At 46.7% G+C, this 23,884-nt stretch overlaps 1 protein-coding gene and 2 gene segments (V, D, J or C); all 3 read left to right on the plus strand.

Moving 5' to 3' along the window:
• The first annotated feature begins 342 nt into the window (after window positions 1-342).
• Window positions 343-2,150, plus strand: LOC118932557 (T cell receptor beta variable 5-5-like). The segment is given in 2 exon segments: window positions 343-552; window positions 666-2,150. Coding segments are annotated over 2 exon segments (421 nt in total).
• A 2,878-nt stretch (window positions 2,151-5,028) lies between these two features.
• On the plus strand, window positions 5,029-17,681 carry LOC130684353 (uncharacterized). The gene is made up of 5 exons (XM_057504984.1): window positions 5,029-5,144; window positions 5,243-5,948; window positions 11,495-11,670; window positions 12,833-12,964; window positions 17,608-17,681. Exons 1-5 carry the CDS (start codon window positions 5,072-5,074, stop codon window positions 17,679-17,681), a joined length of 1,161 nt encoding a protein of 386 aa, XP_057360967.1. The 5' UTR covers window positions 5,029-5,071.
• A 2,252-nt stretch (window positions 17,682-19,933) lies between these two features.
• On the plus strand, window positions 19,934-20,603 carry LOC118932604 (T cell receptor beta variable 12-5-like). The segment is given in 2 exon segments: window positions 19,934-20,100; window positions 20,188-20,603. Coding segments are annotated over 2 exon segments (465 nt in total).
• The last annotated feature ends 3,281 nt before the right edge of the window (window positions 20,604-23,884 follow it).

Here is a 23,884-nt window from a genome sequence, read left to right on the forward strand (position 1 = left end):
GAGACTACTTGGTGACTCAGTTGGTGCTTCATATGGAAGGGTTGATCATAGACTTCTCACATTAACTGATCTGCTGGTGAGTTTGTCACAATGGGAAGCCATGAACTTGGCCTCGTGTGGAGTAAAGGCCTCTCTTGGGGCCTGCATTTGGTGGAGAGAGGGATGAGACTTCTGTGGGGCAGCCTAGATAGTCCCAGGCAGGTGTAGAGAAGGGAGGCCTGCTCTAAGGAAAAGAGGGAAGTGGTGGGGGCGGCCACCTGGCCCTTAGCCCACCCAGCGGGCTCAGCACAGCCCCCTTCACCAGCTCAGTGGGCAGAATGGGGGAGGCCTGGGTCTGCTGAGCCTGCCTGCGGGAGTCTACGAGGACACTGACATCAGAACTATGATGTCGCAGGCAAACCCTCCAAACAGAGGAATGAGAGGAGCCGAGCATCTTTCCTCTCTCCCCAGAGACCAGAGCCCCGAGCAGGAAGATGCCCAGCCTCGTCCTGCCTGAGTCGGCAGGCAGCACCCAGCTCCTCTGCTGTGTGGCCCTCTGTCTCCTGGGGGCAGGTGAGTCCTGGGCTCAGGTGGCCTGTCCCTTGAACCCAGAGCTGCTGACTGCTGCTGGAGTATCAGCCCCGTGGCTGTGCTAGGTCCCCAGCTTCTGTCGTCTTCCTCCACAGGTGCGGTGGATGTTGGAGTCACCCAGTCCCCAGGATACCTAATCAAAGGCAGGCTGGGCAAGGCCACTCTGAAATGCTCTCCCATCTCCGGACACAACAGTTGTGCTGTGGTACCAGCAGGCTCGGGGGCAGGGCCCCCAGTTGCTCGTGGAGTATTATGAAAGGATGCAGAGAAGCAAAGGAAACCTCCCCAATCGCTTCTCAGGCCAGCAGCTCAGTGACTACAGCTCTGAGCTGGACCTGAGAGACTTGGAGCCTGGGGACTCAGCCTCGTATCTCTGCGCCAGCAGCAGGAGCACAGCCCTGCAGAGTGACTGGCTTTCTGTATGCAAACCTTCCTGACCCAGCGGAGGGTGTCAGACCGAGAGGGAGAAGGCCTTAGCCAAGTTCCACGGAGGCTTCTAGTTCTCTTCTAACGTCCTCCCTTGCCCCGCTGGGCTCAGCTCGAGTGCTCCTCAACACTGGGGCTGCAGATTCACAGAATATTCTCAGAGCTCCTAACCGAGGGCCAGCGCTCCTACACTGTGCCAGAGCACAGGTGTGCATCACGTGATTTATTGCAAGATAGACATTCGTACTTTGGATGAGGTAGATCTCAAATACCATATTATGGACAGGAAGCTATAGCTCGTGGACTTTCCAGATATTTCCTATTTAAAGTGTACATCTCAATGCCCCCAAATCAGCATTCCCCTAAAACGCCAGCCACCGCGTTTCCTGGGCCCCGGTCAATGACGTGTAGCAGAGCACCGTCTCTGCCATTTCAGGACCGGCTGAGCTCAGGTGGGGCGGTCACACATCACGATGCGTGGCTACTGTAGCTTATTGCCTGCCAACTTCTAGGACACAGAGCTTCAAGCCAGAGAGTGTGCGTTCGTCCTGTTACAGTTGCCTACAGAGTGGGGCCTTGGTATCCCCCTAATACAGGAGCCACATCGCTTGGGGGATTTCCAGTCTATCAAAGGTTCAGCCAGGGAAACTAGGAATTTCAAGTAAAAGGGAGTTCATACAAGGACTCAGTGCTCCTAAACCTTCGGATGGGCTGGAGGAGGGAGGGTCGCCAAAGGCTGCAGCCTGCTCTCAGGTTCACCCCTTTCAATCAGAAAAGCTGAAATTGCTACTTCTGCCCAGGTCAGTGATGGCAGAAAAGAGCCGGGAGTCACAGCTGTTAAATGTACGGTGACAGCCATTTACAGGCGATATGTACAAGTCTGCTGGTGGACACGGGCCATTGTAATTCTACTCCTTTGACGTGAAATTATAGAAAATTCCCTTCTTTTTTGCTCATTTTCTCTGTGCTACCTGCTTAAATACATGATTTCAATTCATTTCCTTAAGAACCATGTGAGATGAAACAATGTATCCACAATCGTGAATAAAACGATTGTTAGAGACTTCAGATAATTTGCTAAGGAGAGAGACTCTGCTGGTATAGGAGTTCAAACACAGGTTGTGTCTTCTACGCATGCTTTAAATTGCTCCATCCATCTGCATTCTGGTAGAGGGCACATCATTAACCCCAAAATTCCATTCAGAAACACTGGCTCTGACATAAATCATTTGGACATCTTCTACCTGGGAGGCTACATGACGAAGAGAAAAGAATTCCGACTTTGGAAACCTCTGCCCATTTATTTTCTGACCTGCCTTAGGTGACTTGGAAAATATTTGGCAGAGTTTTCTCATTTGAAAACTGAGACCAATAGTACATGCCTTGCAGAGACTTTATGCAAAATAATAATAATAAGACAAATTGCTTACTACAAAGTGTAGGCTCAAGAAATCTTAGTTTCTATTTAATGTCTAGTCTAGCACAATTATTAACTATGTGCAATTCTGGGACCAAAGGCAAGCCAGGAGTTCTTTTGCCTGACTCACCTATGTTCCAGACACAAAGTCATGGAAAATACAAATACAGTTTCTATGTGAAATAAACTACAAAGAGCTGCATCTTAAGGGAAAATGAAAATGGGACTCATGACAGCACTTCCTGTTTGATAGTAAGTCTGATATGCAGGAAGGTGTGGTGCTCCCAGAAAGCTGGGGCTTCAGAGCCATTGACAAGCATACAAACAATCCTAAGAAGAGACGGTTTCATTTGAAGGGACGCCACCATGCTGAAGCCTCCAGTGCCTTCCATCCCATCCTGGCCTATCTCTGATTTCAGTCTTAACTGCACTGGACAGTTGTGAGCACATCTGGGTCCATCCACCTGGTGCTGGCATGTGTCCTGGGAGTCCCTTGCTGTCTGCCCCCAGGCCTTCTGGGAAGTCAGAGAACCCCACTTGGCCTGAACCCAAGGGCAGCCAAAGATGAAAGGATGCTCATGTTCTGGGTGGGACAGAAACCAGGGGATGGTAGTTCTGGATCTGCATGTAGGGGGACAATTCAGGAAGGCATTCTCTGTGCTTCACAGAAGGTGCCTGTGGGACCCACTTCCCGCTGCCTCAGCACAGCCTCAGAATGACACCATTATCCTGTTTTTGCCCTTCCTGCTTCATTCTCGCTGCTCCCGGCCAGCAACAGAATCAAGTGGCCATCAGAAGACCCGTGCCTTTGGAAGACACTGCCATTTATCTCTCACCCATGCTGCCATCCCTTCATTCAAAAAGTCTCCTAATAACACATATAAGCAAATCTTTTCTCAGTTCATTTTGGTTTATTTTGAATTCCCAGCAGACTCACATGGGTCCTGACTCCCGTCAAGCTCTGGACCTATTTGTAGCTGGATAGACGAGGGTTGCGCTTTCAGAAGTAAACCTGCCTGGACTCATATGATCATTCACTCCTTTCTCCATTCATTCAACAAGTACTTATTAAATGCAGGTGCAGAGTAGATGCATATTTTCTGGGACCTAAGCCTTACTAAAGATTAGGGTGCTCTTTGAAAAAGAGAATTTAAAAAAATTTTGAAGTCTTGGAAAAGTCCTGTGCAAATGAGAAGGCTGGAAGCTAGGCCTCACCGGCCTCACGGCCAGTCTGCCCTGCCCTGCTTACCACGTGGGGGCAGTGCTCCGGCCGCTGGGAAACACCACTACCAGCGAACAACACCAACCCCAAACACAGCTTCAAGAGGAGGCAGGTGTTCTCAGCAACACCAAATGTGTGGCTCAGTAACTCACTAATTTAAAAATGAGTTAAAAAGCATATATTCCAGGTACATGCTTATCTCCCTAATGAAATTAGGGTATTGTTGAGAATACTAATATGGGTAGATCATACTTCATTATGAGAACAATCATCACATCTCTAGAATTCTATGTACACTACCCCAAAGAATGTGAGTCCTCGCTGAAAAACTCCCCTTTTTGGCAGTGACCCAGCCACAGAGAGCAAACTCCTGTGCTGTGTGACTCTTGGTCTCCTGGGACTAAGCAAGTCCTGGGCACAGATGGGAGAGCCCTTCGGGGTCTGCCAGGCCCCAGCCACAAGCCTTTCCACGTAGGGTTACCTCAGCCTCCTCCTTGTCTCTGATTTCCGATTCTACATCCTTTCTCACTATCATGTGATTGTAGGAATTACCCATCAAGGTTACATTAGATATGTAGTCACAGAAATATGGAAGCCTCACTCTGAGATACGACCTATACATGAAATAAGAGTGTGCAGATAATGACAAGCTATAAGTTTTGCACTAAATCAGCATTTCCCTATTTGGTAGGTGTTAAGAACTCCTGGATGAGATGGGACTTTTTCCTGCGACCCTGGAGGCATCAGGCACGTGTTCTCTGTTCTCTGAGTGGCTGTCTCGTCCACAATGCTGATGAGCCTCCTCGCTTCTTCACAGGAAGCATAGCCACAGGGCTGACATGGTCCAGGGCTCCGTGGCTTTCTCCAAAACAAAGGGAGGGAGCCTCCCCCTGAGCGTGGATGGCAGAGCTCCCATCAGTTGGTGAACTGTGAGAAAAGTAAAACAATTCTTCCAGTTCCACTGACCCTGACCTTCAGACTTTGAAGACTTTCTGGACTTCAGGTGGTTCTTTTAAACGAGAAGATCACTGTGGACTGACATCCAATTATCCAGAGAGGCAAAGAGAAAAACTGCTAAGGTATTTTGAAGTCACAAAAGTATAAGGACTGCCAGGAGAAGATTTCCTAGTCTACAGAAACGCTATGAAAAGTTGTAACAACAGATAAATAAGGAATTGTATCATTTTTCATAGAGGAACAAATTTACTTTCTAAACTGCAGGCAGAAATCACGTATACTTACAAGATTTCTTTTAAAAACAGGCTTGCAAATCCTTCCTGTGCTGATCCTTCCCATTCAACTTCGTACATATTACTGATTTGTTCTGTGGGGAAGGGGTGGGGCAGGTCAGCTCTGCAGCTCAAACATTTGTCAAAGGCAGTGACATCACAGTTACTGAGCCCAAGTTCAACTTCTCCAAAACAGAACTGGGAGACATGAGGTTCTGCCCTGGACCTGAAATGGTCACAAGGCTCTTCTTCTGTGTGGCTTTTTGTCTCCTGTGGGCAGGTGAGTACAGGTGGGCTCTCTTCCCTGGGAGCCCCAAGACTTCAGCGCAAGCCTTCCTGTTGGGGGTGACAACACCTGTCTCTGTCGCTCTGTTACAGGGCATGTGGATGCTGGAGTCACCCAAAGCCCAAGATACAAGGTCACAGGGACAGGACACAGAGTGGTTCTGAGATGTCACCAGACTGAGAACTATGACTATATGTACTGGTATCGACAAGACCTAGGCCACTGGCTGAGGCTGATCCATTATTCATATGGCATTAACAACACTGAGAAAGGAGAAGTCCCTGATGGGTACGACGTCTCTAGATTAAATACAGAGGATTTCCTCCTCACTCTGGAGTCCCCTACCCGCTCCCAGACATCTGTGTACTTCTGTGCCTGCAGTGACTCCACAGCGCTGCACAACAGCCTGCTCCCCACACATAAAGGGTTGTTAGAAAGACTGAGGTTGCCCTGCGTGGCGATGCCTGCTCCAGACCCTAGGAAGCCCAGCCTCCGGCGCTCACAGGGCTCCTGCCGCCACGCGCCTCACAGCAGGGGGCAATATGCCCTCGGCGCCCAAGTCTGCCCCTGCACCAGTCTCAGCCGGACGGAGGTCACCCAACATGCTTCCCTTGTCTGCGGGACTCTCTGCTTGCAGAAAGGAAAATGCGTCTTTATTAAGATACATGAAGATTCCTTTGATAATGTCAAAGCCCCCCCTTTCCTCTCACCCCCTGTGGGCTTCGGTGCCTCCTTCATCTGCTCTGTCCTCCCTCCTCCCCTGCTCTCCAACTTAGGACACAAACCTTGGCTCCCATCGTCTCTGCTCCCGGCTGCCTTGCGTCTTCAGTTGACCTTGTCTAGTAGAGTTGGTGTCAGAAGGAATAAAGAATTCTCATTACTTAATAAGAAAAAGACAACACAATAAAGATGGTAATATTTAATCTAGGCAGTTCACTGAAGAGTAGATGCGAATTACCACTAAACACGTGAACGGAGTCACAATTTTACTTGGTAACCTTGACATGTAAGCCCTAGGTTTTTGAGACTTGCTGGAATATCTCTGAACACATGGAGGTACTGTTTCCATTTCTCTGGAAACACATTTCCTTGGTTTATCTTTTCATACCAACTCTCAGAGGGATATTTTCCAATCCTCTAATAACTGTTCCTACCATACCTCTCAGACAATGAAAACAAGTATGTTTATAACTAATGTTGCGCCATGAAAAAATCCAGTGCTGAAATGCAAGTTAAGCTGGAAGTGTAAGTTTTTTAAGATGCCAGAGCTCTGTTCAGTTTTGTATTTATTGTTACCATGTCCACTCTGGTATGTTTAGGGATAAGGGAGTTTTCCACTGCTCCCAGGGAAGACCTGACATATTACACCGACGACCCAGCATGCAGGCAGCGTGGAGACAAACTGTGGTATGCGATGCATCACGGAGGTGGGGAAAGAAAAGAGGAAACTGTCCTTGACCTTCAGACAGAATGAAAGCTTCCAACTCAAATCTGTGCTCAGGGCATCATTTGATGCCTTGACCTCTGAGCGTGTCGTTAGTTCAATGTGCTTCTAGGATAAAGCTTCTGGGACGATTACCCCAGCTCCTACCCTGTCTGAACTCATGTGACTGGGAGAACGGGGAACCTCTTGAGAGAGAAGTGTCCAAAGAGAAAGATAGTTACAGATACACAAGGAGGTCTTTAATTGACATTTCAGATTTGCGTTGCCTTTGACATATCCCAGTGGAAACATCCAGCAGAGAGTAGAGGGTGGGGCTGCGGCCGTGGAGACATAGTGGGGCGTCCACTCACTCAGGCCCTGGAGCCATGAGTGAAGACACTGGGATGAACTTACACACAGTCTCTGAATGTGTCAAGCATCTAGGTATGTTGTAATTTATAACAATTGGTTCCTAAGACTGCGGGCGTTTGCAGATACAGTGATGTCACTACAGGAACTGTCTTGTGGGGACAAAGGGACTTCCCTCCTCCTCTGCTCATGCTCACAAGGATCCTGACCTGGTGAACCCCCATCTTTGTCCTGACCCAGCCATGGGCACTAGGCGCCTCCGCTGGGTGACCCTGTGTCTCCTGGGGGCAGGTGAATCCTAAGAACACTAAGATCTTTGCATCTTACCTTTCTAGTGATTATTCCAATCTCTTCCTTTCTCCATTTTCAAATTCTATCTTCTTCCCCAACAGAACTCACAGAAGGTGGAGTCACCCAGTCCTCTAGACATAAGATCACAGAAAACAGACGAGCTGTGGCTTTGTGGTGTGATCCTATTTCTGGCCATGGTAGCCTTTACTGGTATCGCCAGGCCCTGTAACGGGGCCCGGAGCTTCTGATTCACTTTGAGGATGAGGCTGTATTTGATAATTCACAGTTGCCTAAGAATCGCTTTTCTGCAGAGAGACCCAAAGGAAGAGACTCTCCTCTCAAGAACCAGCCTGCTGAGCGGGAGACTCCGCTGTGTATTTCTGTGCCAGCAGTTCAACCACAGCACTGCAGAGGTATTTCCTTCCTGTGCACAAAACATTCAATTCTAGGCAGCTCACAGCAGCTCTAGACAGGGCCTTTCCCTTATTCCATTGTTTGAACATGACGATTCGTATTAGAAGCACTTCTTGGACAGCTCAAGGACCCAGGGTGGAAAGTAACTTATCACATGCTCAGCCGTCAGGGTTGAGTATGGTTGTTCTCCTAGAAAAATATGCAGTCACAAAACATATACAATAAACTCTGTGGCTGTTATCACCGCCTAAATGATTTGAATTGACATCTTTTGTTCCCCACCTTCTTCTCTGCCTTTACTCAGGAAGTTTCCTGAATCAAAGTCTCAACACGTAATATGTGTTTGGAAAATGTTTTTCTCTGCTTTTGTAGAAATGGGTTGATAATAATGATGTTGTTAATGATAAGTTCAGCTTTTACATTCAGTCCTTTTCCAATTTCCAAGGAAGTCACACAAATGGACATCATGACAACCAATCCCAAATCTTAGCTCAAAGCTAATTCTTTCCCCAGAGTGGTCTGACTCTTCAGTGTGACCAGCACAGCTCAGCACAACTAGGCTTGAACCAGCCAGTTCCGAGGCTGCTGAGGATATTCCATGTCTGCGCTAAAATAGTTCCCTAAAATATTCCTTAGTAAGAACTTCTGAAGCAGCCAGTTGCCCCTGATCCAATCATTCCCTCTGATTAACACCCCAGTTAACATGCTATGTTGAGGTCCATACCCTCTTCTTGAGCTTCTGCCTGGATTCTCTAAGCTAATACTAGTAATCAGCCTGAAGCGTTGGTTGCAGCTATTTGAGAGGTTGCTGCTTGCTGCGAAGGGAAGCCCCTGCCCGCTTCACTTCCTCTCTTGTCCCAGAGACTGCAAGTCATAATCTGTGCTCATTGACTCACTGCAGATCTCCTCAGCTCCTCTGTCCGTATCTCCACCCAATTTACTTGTCTGACAAAAACCTAGGTCGTTGATGAACACAACTGTCCACGATCTCCTTGCCAGAATGCTTATTTGGTTCTCCTTCCAATCTGCCGTTGTAATTTACAGTTACTACTTCCCCAATAACATTTTACAAGATTGTCTTTCATCTCTTTAAACATGGGAAACATAGTTGCTTCAGAGTCTGATAATTTTCACATCTGAGATCTTTGTGGAGCTATTTTTGTTGGTTTTCTGCAGCTTCTCACATCTGCGCTGTTCCTTCTCTGGCCACCAGGAGGCACTATGGCCTCGTCGTCATCCAGAGCCTGTGGAGGAGCTGAGCAAGCTCCCCGAAAGAGATTAAGGGAAACCGTGGGGTTGGGTTTGTATTTAGGCAGCTGCATTTAGGACGTCTTGAATGATGAGGCTGAGAATGAAGGACCTAGACACCAAACCTCTGTCCCTCAGTGCTGCGGAGGTGAGTTTTGCTCGGAATTGCACTCCGAATGGCAGTGTGTCTGCAGGGGGCATCCCTCTGGGTTTGCATGACAGGAGCTGGGGCGGCGCAGCTTGAGCGTTCTGGCCTGGGAAAAGCTGAGACGCAGTTTGAGTGTCAGAGGGGACCTAGCGAGCCTGACCCAACCCAGCCCCACCAGGCCACCTGCACTGCGGTGCCCTAGAGGGCGGAGCAGGGAGCAGGCCTGGGCCACAGCTGAGGGACCCTGGCCACAGGGAGGACGATCACAGTCACTTCAGGAGCGGAATCCACTTATCAGGCAGGGACTGCGTGGACCAGAACAACAGGATTTCCTCCCGAGAGCTTCTGCCCTTGGCGGGAAGATGGCCCCAAGGAGTTTGCCTTTGCCGTTCACTCCAGATTCCCATGTGTCCTTTGGAAGCAGATGAGGTCTGGGCAGAGATAAGTTTTGTGCCTGGGCTTCCCTTGCCCTGATTTCAAGTTCTTTCTATGTGATGGTGCCTCAGTTTCCCCACTGCATCTTGTGTCTACCCACTGCGTTTTTCACCATGAGCCTCATACCTACTGTAACCGATTTGATTCCTATTGCTGCTCTAACAAATTACCATGCATTGTGTGGCTTAAAACAGTACAAAATGTATTATCTTCCAGCCGTGAAGGTCAGAAGTCCAGCCTGGCTCTAACGGCGTTACAATGAAGGTGTCAGCAGGGCTGGGTTCCTTGTAGGGGCTCCGGTGCGCATGGGTGTCCTTGGGTTTTCAGCCCCTCGAGGCCACCAGCATGCCGCGACTCATGGCCCCTCCCCTCTTTCAAGTCAGCGGTGACGGGTTTTTTTCGCCCATTGCGTCCCTCTGCTTCTGACTCCTCCTCCTCTTTCTCCCACACGGCGGGACCCATCTGGAAAATGCAGGACACTCCCCCTATATTAAGGTCCACTGATTAGCAGCCATTTGGAACCTTAATTTCCCCTTGTTATGTAACATGTCCACAATTCCGGGGTCAGACATGGCATCTTTGGGGGGGCCATCATTCTGCCCATGATGCCTAGGCACCTACAGGGAAGGGGCCACCAATGATCTTTTTGAAAACAGAATAATGGCCACAGTTTTACGTTTTGGATCCAACAGAAACCAAGGGGACAGACCTCACAAGGGAAAAGGGTGCCTCGGGTAACACAGTTCAGCCTGTAAGCCACTTGCTCTTTAAAACTGGCCTGTGCTCCTCAGGTTCGGGGGACTCAGCACTGTGTCTCTGTGCTGGCCCCAGACTATGGGCTTGAGCCCGTCCTTGCTGGCTAGCAAATCACAGAGTTGGCCAGCCCAATGAACAGAGGCTTTTCTCAGCTCTCCATAACCACTCTGTGAAAGGAATGCGTGTGTGGCATCTGGCCCCGTGTACAGGGCCAAGGCCAAGTGCAATCAGTTTTAAAACAGTCAGCTTTTCTAGGGGTAAGAATAAGATTTACCCCAACTCTAGAGATTTTTATTTGTAAATCCTCAAGAACAATAAGACCCTCTGCTTATCTCATGGTGGGGATAGAGAAAAGTGGAATCTCGGCTAGGGGCTTGGAAAAAGAGCTCAAGGTTAAGTAATCTCAAAGAGGTCTTTCTGCAAATGAGTTTTCAAATTGAAACAGCTCCCAGGGCATCAGTTGGCCCTGGAAGCCCTTGCCACGCAGCTGATAGTTCTTGCTTTTCCTGGAGAGCTCAGAGCCCAGAAGCTACCTGCCTGATGGACGATGCTGGGTGTGCTATGACCAGAAGCACTAGCACCAGGGAGAAGAGTGAGAGCTCACAGGCAGGCTGGCTTGCAGTGAAATGACAAATTCATCTTTAACTACTTGGAGTTTGAGGGCCAAACGGAAATACTTGACAAACTAGGTAAGAGACAATATAGAGAAGGCATTATGAATCGATAATACCAACGCAAAGCTGCAGGGACCCTCCTCACTTGTGTAAATCTGTATCTCAGATCAATTATAACAGAGCTCAGTCTGCCCGATTTCCCTGCCAGGGATGCAACCTCCTCCTCCAGAGGGCACTCCTGGAGTTGGGGGCGGTGGGACATAGTCATTGAGTGATGTCACTGACAGACACATCTTGTGGGGATAAAATGTCTCCAAACGCACTTCTCTGCTCATGCTCATGCGGGCCCCGGTCTCGAATGGCCCACATCTGCCCTGCCCCGCCATGGGCAGTCTGGCTCTCTGCTGCGGGATCCTTTTATTCCTGGGGATAGGTGAGTCCCCAGAATATTTAGCATCCTCATTCTGGGTCTCCCTATTGTGACTCCAAAATTTTTCTTACTCTGTCTTTAAATTCGGTCCCTTTCTACAGAGTCCAAAGATGCTGGAGTCTCCCAGACACCCAGGCACAGGGTGACAAAGACAGGACAAGCAGTAACTCTGAGATGTGAGCCAATTCCTGGCCATGCCGCCCTTTTCTGGTACAGACAGACCTCCATGCAGGGACTGCAGTTCCTGATTTACTTTAGCAATCGAGAACCTATCGATAAGACAGGGATGCCCAAGGACCGATTCTCAGCTGAGATGCCCAGTGGGTCACTCTCCACCCTGAAGATCCAGCCTGCAGAACCCGGGGACTCCGCCGTGTACCTGTGCGCCAGCAGTGTGGGCACAGCGCTGCAGAGCCACGCCCTCCCTGTGCAGAAACCCCAGCTTCCCCTCTGGCCTCACCCCCAGCCATTCTGAGGAAAGGTTTTCTCTGCTCTTCCTTTACCACAAATGGGTGGGTTTCAGGCGTGACCAGGTCAGAAAAATGATAAAATATCAACATAGGAAATCTTGAGTAAGAAAGAATGTAGGAAATGGGTTTCAGGGATTCCTCACAAACTGTGTGCTCAAAGCTCAGCATGCTTGTAGGATAAACCTTACCCACACTGGCGGTGTCCCCACCTTCCTGCATTTACCATGCTCACCGAATGGCAGGAGAATGGCTATGGCTTCAGAATCACTCAGTCCTCTGCCTTCTTTTGTAACTCTAAGCATTTCACAGAATTTCACTGGACATGTTTTCCTGATTGTAATAGAAACCTCTTTATTCTGATTATGGACATTTCTTTAGAATGTTAATGTAACTTCATATTTACGTGGAGCTTTTTCATTACACTCAAACAGTGTCTCAAACATGGATAAAGTAGACAGTTTAATGCATGAGATCTAAGTCCCCACTCCTGGAATCTTGGGATTTACATGTCTGTGTCCTGCCCAGAAAGTGCCCAGGCCTGACTGAGAAGGGACGACAGAGGCCAGGCGTGTGGGGACTGCCGGCATGATGCTGAGTCTCTGCAGCTGCCTGCTGGGACACTCATACAAACTCCACACTGGGATATCGGGAAGCGTGCAAACCTGGCCAGTTTTACTTTGTCCTCTTTCCTCCCTTATCATACACCCTTAACACTCAAACCTACACTCTACTTCTAATTTATGCTGGAGATTTCCACATAACACCTGAAATCCATTCTGAATGGTTATATCACTCTCTTCTATGGTCTTATTTTATGCTCTGATCCCTTCTCAGCCCTAATTACCTTTGGCAGCAGCTGCAAAAGACGCTGTATTTGGAGTGAACGAGGCGATTCAGGTTTCCACGAGTTCTGCCATAGAACCGGATTCTGTGTGTCATTAGCCTAGTTTTTGCCATTCAGGGGTCCCAACTTTCAAGCTGGAGACAGTGAAGGATGAAATTCAGTTTCTACCGTGTTTATACCAAGAGACATAATGCGCTTCTGAGGCCCCCTCCCTGCTTTATACCCGGCTCCTTTCCGCAGCCGGCACGAGTGTACCACCCTTCATCGTCCTGCTCGCTGCTTCCCACCAGCGCTCTCCTCCCCAGTCACCTCTCGTCCCGCCTGCCAATCCTGTCATCGTCTGTGGCGACTCCATCATCACGCGGACCATCTGTACGTCCACTAAACATGTCACCATGGGCAAAATGACCTCATCTGTCATTTCAACTTTCTCATCTTTGAAACAGGAATAATGATTATAAATGCCTCATGGTATTTTTAAAAAATAAAGTAAGCCATGAAAAGCACTTACAAGCTTTCAACACATAGAGCCATTTAGTTTGATTGTCGTTTTAAATGAAATCCATATGTAGTAAGTGTAAAAGCAAAAGAGGAAAATAGACTCAGCAACCTTGGCACAATGGTTACATTACAGAGGGGAAAAAAGGACCAGGGAGGGATGGAAAGAGGGGCTTAACTTCATTTGCTATATTTTTTCTATTTAAATAATCTAAAACTAAGTGGCTAAATACTGAAATCTGTTCAAAAAAGTAATTAGAGATGTACTTACTGTTTTAGGGGTCAAACACACCATGATCTCTGCATTTCCTGCTCATGTGTTAAATCTTATGAAACTTTCTGGTGTCCCCGAGTCACTCCCAGATGTGGTAGTTTTTACTGAGGCAAATTCACCAATCCTTGGCCATTCTTGGCCATAGAAATTCAACAACAGTCCTTCCCCCCAAGTGTAATAGAGATCTAATTGCTTCACATGTAAGGACATGTCCTTTTAATCTTCCCATTAGATTATTCAGTTTACATATTAATAGCATGCAACAGATTTATTGGGGGTTAGTGACAGAGACCTAGTCCCATCCCTGCCCCTCATTTCGAGTGCAGAATATGTGTTTTGAATGGCACAGCTGCAGGCTCTGGCTCTCCACTACACAGAGAGCTCTTAAATGGCAGCTACTCTGGTCTGCATGTCTTTGAGATCCTGGTTGATGACCTTCCCATTCACTGGTAAGGGATAAAAAATACAAGATCAGGTGTGATACTGAGTCTTTCAGACAATGAGGAGAGAGTGAACTATCAGTAACAGGTGAGTTCCCAGGCAGAAGTAATTTATTGTATGTGATAGTAAGCATAATTAGCCAGAGCCTCTCTTGAAAAAAAAATAATGAGGAGGGCCCTCAAGGAGAGAGAAATTAAGTCATATGCATGTGAAGATCCAAAATCAATCAATATAATCATTGACAAAGGCTTAGAGGTCAATTAAAAGAACACTTGTGCCTGAAACAATATGTCATAGGGAATTTAATGTGCTAAGAAGATGATGAAACATCACAGTGGTTTGAAGTCATTCTTCCTTTTGCCATCAAGCTAGGAACAAAGGAAGAATATTTACAGTTAGGAGGTTCTTATATGGTTCTTACTATGTGTTGGGTATTACACAAAAGCTGAGCACATTCAGTTTAGTACTCCATTTTATAGAAGGAGAAACTAAAGGAGAAAAAAGTCTATGTAATTTTCCAAAAATCATATAGCTAATAAATGGTGAAACGGGGATTCCAACACAAGCAATTTGGGATCAGATTCTTCTTGGCTATTTACAAACCATCACACACAAAATAAGAAATACAGACTCACTAAACTGGAGGAAAGAAAGATTTCCTTGGAAGTGCTAAAGTCTTAGAACACTTTAGTATTCTCATGAGAAAAGGAGGTCCTTAAGAACAGGAAATAGAGACTTAAAGCAAAGAGGAAAAGCATGTGGGTCCAAGTGCTCTCAGAGGAGTTATTAGAAAAGAGGGGAATGTTTTCTTAGCTGTTACTAAGGCAGGCGAGATGACCGGTCCAAAGAAGCCTAAGAGAGAAAAATGCAGGATCTCAGAGGGTGCACTAGAACCACTAGAATGGCTTTCAAAATCATACCCGTATGAAGGGTGGGTTATAGTCTGGACGGTCTGACAGGGGATGCCTGGACAGAGCAATTGAAAATGCTCAAATTATTACATGAGCATCAGCTATAGCTTATGCTTTGAAAGGGCATGCCTATTAAATATAAAACATATAAATACATTCTAAATATATTACAAATATATTTATTAAGTTAGGTGTCTTAGGAAAAACTTAGGAAAATGGGGTCCATTAAAAGGGAGGCAAGCGAAACAATGAGAATGCCTTGTAGATGGACTTGCTCAACAGAGGAAACTGAAGATGTAATAGTGCTTGTTTAGATATGAAATTAACAGTGTCTTACTAGGGAAGATCACAGAGAATAAATCTAGAAGAATATATCAGAAAGATAAATGACTTGGGCCAGGATACAAACATAAAATTAAAGGTCTTCAATTCTGGTGATTATTGCTAACACTGTGTTTGAGAAGGACAGGATGAATTTTAAGAGCATTTTAAACTTTTGGAAATTCAACTTAATCTTTCTTAAAGCATTAGGTAATAGCAGAGGAAAATAAAATGATTAGAATTTGTATCATTCTTATGGCAGTAAAAAGCTGTAATGGAAATAAATACTATTCAAGGCCTGGCACATTCCAGATTGGAGAAAACAGAATGAGTTAATGAGAAAAAACAAAAAAACAAAAACGACTGAGTTTGGTCTTTCCTGGGCCTTTACAAGGCATTTGCAAGTGGAAGTAGTACAATTTCAAATTCAGGGCAGCTCTGGGTGTTGGCATTTTATCATCGGTAGTTCATTGTGATGTCATTTAATTGTGCCATTAATCCTCTTTTTTGTCATATTGGGAAACATGGTGGGCCAGACTGGGGAGGAAAAGGAGAATGGAAAGCCACTTCTCAGTCTTTCAGCCAGTGTGGCCATGGAGTTATTTAATTACCACGCTGTTAGGAACCATTTCACATCCTCTGAGGCCCAACCGACTTGCCCCGCTGTGGCTGCACGCGTCCATCTGACGGAGCAGCGGCACTGACGTGGGGGGGTGGGGGGTGCAGGGCTGGCCTCACAGGTGGCTCGTCTCTTGCTGATCAAAGCTAATGGTTGAGTACACGGCGGGGAGAGAGCGCCCATCCTGAGAAACAGAGGACCAACATTTATTCCTCACTGTCTTTCGTGGGCGTGGTTCCCTGGCTGCTCCTGGCCCATCTCCCTTTCGCTCACTCTTTTCTGTGGCACAACTGAATTACCTGATGAATGACTTTGGGAGAAGGGAACTGGGCAGGCCCAGATCGTACCCTCCTACTCTGTCTTCTGTCTTGGCCTGTGGTCAAGATGCTTTCTTGCCTGCCTTAGGATTACAGTAAAATTAGTGAGCAGACTCTCTGCAGTAGGGAAGCCTGGCTGCTCAGGAAAAGGGTCATCAGTGCAGATGGACATTCATTTCGGGGGGATGCCAGCTAGCCCACGTGGCTGCACCTTTCAGTTCCACCTTTACCAGCACCGACGCACCTTTTGGATTTCAGTTTATCTGACTTCAGTATCTCGTGTTGTCAATTTTAGAATCCGGTTATTTTTAAACCCCTAAAACACCAACAATTATAGCTCGCCTTCATCGCTGGATGCATGTCACCCAGCATGGTTCACTTGGGGCCTGTTTCTAGCGACCCTGCCCACCAGGGTCTAGTGATTGGCCACCAGCAGGCACAGTGGTTCCACTAAGACTGTGGCTGCTGGGAAGAGCTGAGATTGCTGCCTGACAGTGGGGCTTAGAGAGAAGTTGGGCTTCGTCCCTGAGTCATGAGCCTGACTTGTGGACACTGAGCAAGTATTGGAGAGAGAAGGATTGGACCCAAAGACTTCTATTCCTTTGCAAATGGGTTAAGACCAATAACAAGCATGGATTGCAGGCAAGCCTGGGATAGTTGCCACATAAAGGGGCCACCAATACACACAACATTAGCGCCATTCAGTCCAAATTAAAATAGTTCTCGTGTGTGTTGTGGGAAAAGCATGCAAATGGATAAGTAAAACAGCACGCATGGTTCTCTCTGCCCTCCACCCTCCAACCTGATTCTCCTTAGCACAGAGAAAGGTGTGTTTAGTGGGTCATAGGTATATTGCAAAGATCATGGCCACTGTTCCAGCTGAGCAGGATCCTGGCCCTCAACCCTCCCATACTCACTGGGACCGAGGGCAGGGCTAGTACACCTCTGTGACTGCATAATAACGGAAGCCCTTCCTGGTCCAAGAAGTGGCCTTGCAAGGAAAGAGACTCTTGCTGTTCTGAAGTTATTACAGATCATTGAGCCAGCTCTCTGCTACATTACTGGAAAGACTTAGGAAATGAGCCCCAGGCCATCTGTCTGTGCTCTCAAGGGTGTCCCTGAGCCCGTACAGGATGTGGGGGACAGAGCTGGCTGGATTAAACGGTGGGCCGGATAGAGGGGACACAAAGCAGCTGCTGTATCACGGACACCAAAGAAGCTATGGGGCTGGGCGTCCACCTAAACCCAACCTGGTCCCATCCTACTGCTGTGGGGCGGCTTTTAAGGCCATGCCCTGAGGAGGACAGCCTGTGCTCTATGGCAGAGGAGCCCTGAAGCCTCAGAAGTCCACAAATGCACTAACATCACCAGAAAAGGTTACCAGGGCCGAGAGTGACCTGACTTCTGATTTTCCTCTCCACTTCCATCAGAGCACCGAGGAAGGAGCTGGCCCACCCACGGGCTGAACTGCTTTATGCTCACGACGTCTCTGTTTGATGACCTTTGCATCCAGGAGGAGATAAATCCTGGACACAAGTAGGGAAGTCCCCATCCTGGAACTCTGTGCCCGACTCAGAGTACTTCCCACGTGTCTCTCTTACTTTTGTGCTCCCTGAGCCCTGCGTCCCTCTCAGCCTCCTTCCCCCACGGGCTGCAGGATGTCAACTGGGAGCAGGTAAGCGCCGGGCCAGAGAGTGAGCACTGCTGATTCTCTAGAGGGAGATCCACTGTCGGAGCTTCTGGGTAGCTGGCCACATCTTTCTGTCTCTCATCTTGACCTCTCCCTGTTTGGGAAGCTGGAACAATGTTTCTCTGTGCCAACAGCAAAGACACGGAGCTAAGGTGTTCCAGCTTCTCTATGGGCAGAAATGTTATTACTATCCCGAGAACCAGGTCACTTTTCAGGTTTTCATGCCCCCCACCAGAAAGAGTTAATTTGTGGATATTGGATGCCTCAGTAGAGGGAGAGAGTCAGGTGTTAATCACAGAAGGACTTTTAGAGCTTTGCTAGGAATAAGAAGATTAGAATTACAGCCGGTGTTGGCAAAACTGGACAGCTACATGTAAGAGAGTGAAATGGGATTATTGTCTAACCCCATACACAAAAGCAAACTCAAAATGGATCAAAGACCTGAATGCATGAAACCATAAAACTCTTAGAAAAAAACATAGGCAAAAATCTCTTCAACATAAACATGAGCAACTTCTTCATGAACATATCTCCCCAGGCAAGGGAAACAAAAGCAAAAATGAACAAATGGGACTATATCAAGCTGAAAAGCTTCTGTACAGCAAAGGACACCATCAATAGAACAAAGTGACATCCTAGAGTATGGGAGAATATATTCATAAATGACAGATCCGATAAAGGGTTAACATCCCAATTATATAAAGAGCTCATGCACCTCAACAAACAAAAAGCAAATAAGCCAATTAAAAAATGGGCAGAGAAGATGAAAAGACACTTATCCAAAGAAGAAATTCAGTTGGCCAACAGGCACATGAAAAGATGTTTCACATCGCTAATCATCAGAGAAATGCAAATTAAAAGCACAATGAGATACCACCTCACACCAGTTAGGATGGTCACTATCCTAAAAACAAACAACAACAAATGTTGGTGAGGATGTGGAGAAAGGGGAACCCTCCTACACCGCTGGTGGGAATGTAAATTAGTTCAACCACTGTGGAAAGCAGTATGGAGGTTCCTCAAAAAGCTCAAAATAGAAATACCATTTGACCCAGGAATTCCACTCCTAGGAATTTACCCTAAGAATGCAGCAGCCCAGTTTGAAAAAGACATATGCACCCCTATGTTTATTGCAGCACTATTTACAATAGCCAAGAAATGGAAGCAACCTAAGTGTCCATCAGTAGATGAATGGATAAAGAAGATGTGGTACATATACACAATGGAATATTATTCGGCCATAAGAAGAAAACAAATCCTACCATTTGCAACAACATGGATGGAGCTAGAGGGTATTTTGCTCAGTGAAATAAACCAGGCAGAGAAAGACAAGTATCAGATGATTTCTCTCATCTGTGGAGTATAAGAACAAAGAAGAAACTGAAGGAACAAAACAGCAGCAGAATCACAGAACTCAAGAATGGATTAACAGTTACCAAAGGGAAAGGGACTGGGGAGGATCAGTGGGAAGGGAGTGATAAGGGGGGAAAAGGGACATTACTATTAGCAGACATAATGTAGCGGTGGGGGGGACATGGGAAAGGCAATATAACAGAGAGAAGACAAGTAATGATTCTATAGCATCTTACTACACTGATGGACAGTGAGTGTAATGGGGTATGTGGGGGTACTTGATAATAGGGGGAGTCTATAACCATAATATTGTTCAAGTAATTGTACATTCACAATACCAAAAAAAAATGTAATTATCTTGAAAAAAAAAATCACATCCTTTTGAGGTGGTTGGGAAAGCTGGGGATGTGTTTCATGAAAAGACCAAGGAACATGTCATTTATTCAATAAATATATATTATACCAGAAAAAAAAAAGATTAGAATTAACTGGTGAGTGTTTCTTGTGGATCCTCACAGAAAGTTAAAGCTTCCATTTATCACTGCACAGCCCACACCAGTGCCTGAAGGATCAGCACAGTTTTAAGCTTTGCCACAGAGAAGTGAATTGGGACCCCTTTCATGGTAGAGGAGCAGCAATACAAGAGGCCCTGTCCTGAGGGCTGTGTCCGTGTTGGAGTGGGGGTGGGGGGTCACGCAGCACAAGATGAAGAAAATCTTCAAAATCCTGTCCCTTTCCAGGGCTTCCATTTAGGCCCCCTCATAATGAGCATGGCAGAAGCACTGGGGTGGATGAAGGTGGTGGAGCCTGTGAGCAAGCCAACCCCGTCCCGGAATAGTTATGATGTCCTCTAGCCCATCAGCTTAGAGGAGTAATGCTCACAGTTGGAAGGAGGTCCCATGAGCAGTGACAGAGAGCAGTGTCACTGCCAGGCCACTCTCCGCCTTGTGGAGACAAGAGGGGCTAGAACACGCACCCTTCTGTTCATGCTCACAAGAGCCTCAGCCAGGTGACGCCTCCTCCTGGTGGCCTACCATGGCCACCAGACTCCTCAGCTGTCTGACCCTTTGTCTCCTGGGAGTAGGTGAGTCCCCAGAAATAAAATACCTGCATTTTTGGACATTCCCAGTTATGATTTCATTTGTTCCTTATTCTGTCTCCTTCCCCACAGATGCTGGGGTCACCCAGACACCGAGGCATGAGGTGACAAAGACAGGACAAGCAGTAACTCTGAGATGTGAGCCAATTCCTGGCCACACTGCCCTTTTCTGGTACAGACAGACCTCCATGCAGGGACTGCAGTTCCTGATTTACTTCCGCAGTCAAGAACCTATCGATAAGACAGGGATGCCCAAGGACCGATTCTCAGCTGAGATGCCCAGTGGGTCACTCTCCACCCTGAAGATCCAGCCTGCAGAACCCGGGGACTCCGCCGTGTACCTGTGCGCCAGCAGTGTGGGCACAGCGCTGCAGAGCCACGCCCTCCCTGTGCAGAAACCCCAGCTTCCCCTCTGGCTCCAGCCCCCGCCGTCCCCAGCAGTCTTTGCGGTTGCCTCCCCTATCAGCACAACGATGTGGGCTTGGTGATCTACCCGTCTCTGGGGAAGGCAAAAACAGAAGATAATGAAGTGTCACACAAGAAAAGTTTTGGCAGGAAGGCAAGGGGAGGTTGGTTCCTGACATTCCTCAAAATTCTTAAATGGTGTCTGCTGTCTGCCTCTTTAGTGGCACAGAGAACCCCAAAATTCCCTACTCTTATCAAGCAGTATTACAGTGTCTTGAGACCTGAGAGGCCATCTAAACATAGGCTCTCTTTATACTTCTATTAGGAGAATTTGTTGTTTTTTATTGAGTTTGTCAGTTTCATCCATCAATCCTAGTTAAATTTTTGATAACTAGAAAAGCTCAAAAATAAATGTATGTTCCTAGAATGTATGATCTGACCTCATGAATATGTACTATGCTTCACATCACCAGCACAGAGAAGTCAAAAGAAAACCAAATAGGTGTATTTATTTATTCACTTGTAGGGATGATTGAGATAAACTGTCAAGGGAGAGAAAATTTGCAGAACGATGCATAGCATATAAGATTATTTAAGAAAAATGAGATTTTAGAAGTCCCTATTTAAGCTCATACACACTTTCATATGTGTGTACAAGGAAGGAGAAAATTGTAAAATGTATCATCGGTCATTTAAGAAGAATAGGGGAAGAGCAGCAAGATGATGATTATCCCTGCCTTGGTCTGTTTTTCTTCTTAAATTTGAATAGCCCTCACCTCCAAGATTTGTTTATTAACTCAATATACAGGTAATCTAAAAAGAGAAAAAAATTCACCAGTTAGAAGGAAAAATAGAAAGCTTATAGGCACAGTAATAAGGAAGAGCTAAGACTGTAACAATCTATGAGGCTTCAGACCAGGTACAGGCCCTGCAGTTAAAGCTAAGGTTTTAAGGCCCAGATGCTAGAGACAAAACTAGGGCTGAAATTACCTCTCCTGTGTTAGCCCTGGAGCATCAAAATGGTCATAGACGTCATAGACCAAAAGTGTTACAGCCCAAAGACCCAGAAATGCAGTTAGGAAACTGTATGTTTGGTCAGGACTTTAAATGATGGATCAAAGGGAAAAGTTAACGGTGAGAAATGGAAATTTGGGACTGTGTCTCAAATGTGTGTGGAATACAATTTGTCCTCCTCGTGTGGAATGGCAGCTGTGTGCTCAGACCCCGACAGAAGGGTCTCTAATCGTTGAAACTCTTGGGGAGTTTCCAGATGGCTCATGAGTAGCCTTCTGCTTCCAAAACAGACGGAGAAGTAGGAACCTGATTCAACCTCCCATGTGAATCGGTTGAAGCAAACAGCTAAACTCAAGTTTCCAAGACATTATAAGTGAGGCAATGAGAGGTGGTGATCCCCAAGAGACAGCAAACAACCAGCCTGGGCCCTGTGGCCATCCGACCTCACCTGCTGGAGGCAGTCAGGACGCGGCCCAGGATGGAAAACCAGGCAGAGTTGGAAATATAAGGTGGCAGTAGCCAGCTTCCACAGGGCAGGGAGCCGGCGAGGGGAGCTGCCCATGGAGAATTCAGAGAGCTGCATGGAGTGTCCCGTGACTCTTCGGCAGCCTTCAAGTCAGCACACGGAAGAGGAAGCTCGCTGAGCTTGCAGACAGAACCTCCCAAAGAGGTTAGAGGAACCAATGCCCAGGGCTCACAGCAGGCTGGGAGTAATACCCTCTCCCAGCCAGAATGGGAAACTTGACAGTTCATGGGGCAATCAGAATTCTCAGACGATTTCAGCCTTAGTACTAAAGCAAAATCCACCCCAAACTAAATGTGGTTGGGGCCCATCTGGTACAATTTAAAAGCAAGACCCCAAAGGAACAAATTGTTTCTAAGTAATTTAATTGAGCCCCAGAGCAAAGCTCAGTAACATTTATAGGACACAAGAATATCCCTTTGGGGATAGCAGTCTGAAGTCATGTTTACTTGAATGTATAGGTAGATACAGACATAAATACAGACATGTGGGTAATGGGGTGGCCTGCATGCCTGTATTTCCTAGCTCTGTCCACTGAGAGGACAGCAAAACATTTAGTATTGTTAGGTAGGCTGAAGAGGACCTCCTCCCTCACCAAAAGATACCTGCCTCTGCATCCCTGAAACCTATAAATGTTGCCTTACATGGCAAAATGTACTTCACAGATGCGATTTAGTTAAGGGTCTTGAGAGGGGAGATTATCCCAGGTTATCCAGGTGGGTCTTAATGCAATCACATATATCCTCGTTAGAGGGAGGCAGAGCGGGATTCGACACAGAAGAGGAGACAGGCATCTGACCACGGAGACAGAGACTGCAGTGATGCGGCCATCGGCCGAGGAGAGCTGGCAGCTACCAGGAGCCGGAAGCGGCAGGGCCCAGATTCTCCTCGAAGGCCTCCGGATGGAGTGCGCTTTCTGAGGACACCTTGATTTCAGCCCTTTGGGCTGCTCTTCCCCAGACTGTGAGAGAGTCACTTCTCCAGTTTTAAGCAATCCAGTTGTGGTAATGTGTCATAACAACCACAGGAAATGAATCCGCCCCAATATGTCCAGTGAATCTGAGACCAGGTCAGGAAACTTGTATTCTCATACTATTGAAAAGCCTTGGTCTTGTGGTTTAATCTACACCCATCTTTAAATAGCGATGAGAGAATGAGTTTGAGACTACCATTATTCTGAACTAAAAAAGACCTGCAGAAATAACAGAAGAACTATCCAGAGCTATGTTAAAGAATGAAAGTCAAATTATGATTACTTGCAACAGAGGTCAGAGTTCCCTAAGAAATGCCTTTTTTTCCCTTAGGAAAAAAATGGGCTTTGTTGTACAATTTTGATTCCACTGGTGTCGATAAGTATTAAGGTGTCAATAAATGTCAGATCCCTTCTGTAGGTATGGCACTGAAAACTATTGTTATTAGGTACTTGACATTAAATGAGTAACATTACATGTTACTGAAGACAAAGGAATATTGTGTCACCTCAAGACCTATAGAAGAAATGCAAGCTCCCACATCAGCTCAGGGCACAAAACATGATTTCAGTCCCCGACACTCCACACGTATTAGAGAATTCCAAATGCTTCCAAAACACATCTGAGACACTCAGGACAAATCTGAGACATTGCATAATGGGTGTTTTTGAGTCTGTATGATTAATAGAACGGGAGGAAGTAAGGTGGGAAGCAGGCAGACCAGTGAGGAATGTACTGTAGTAATCCAGGCAAAATGTGGTGGCAATCGGGTGTTAGCAATGAAGATGAGGAAAAATGGAGAGATTTGGGGTATGTTTTTATGATAGAAACAATTGAATTTCCCCATGGATTGGCT

The sequence above is a fragment of the Manis pentadactyla genome, chromosome 7 (assembly GCF_030020395.1).
Source record: "Manis pentadactyla isolate mManPen7 chromosome 7, mManPen7.hap1, whole genome shotgun sequence".
Lineage (NCBI taxonomy): Eukaryota > Metazoa > Chordata > Mammalia > Pholidota > Manidae > Manis > Manis pentadactyla.

What these genes read in the sequence shown, in the direction of transcription:
- LOC130684353 (XM_057504984.1), top strand. Translation starts at nt 5,072, where the DNA reads ATGAGGTTCTGCCCTGGACCTGAAATGGTCACAAGGCTCTTCTTCTGT. An exon ending in CGTGTACCTGTGCGCCAGCA is followed by an intron (nt 11,671 to 12,832) that starts GTGTGGGCACAG and finishes TCCTTTCCGCAG; the next exon opens with CCGGCACGAGTGTACCACCC. An exon ending in CATCATCACGCGGACCATCT is followed by an intron (nt 12,965 to 17,607) that starts GTACGTCCACTA and finishes CGTCCCTCTCAG; the next exon opens with CCTCCTTCCCCCACGGGCTG.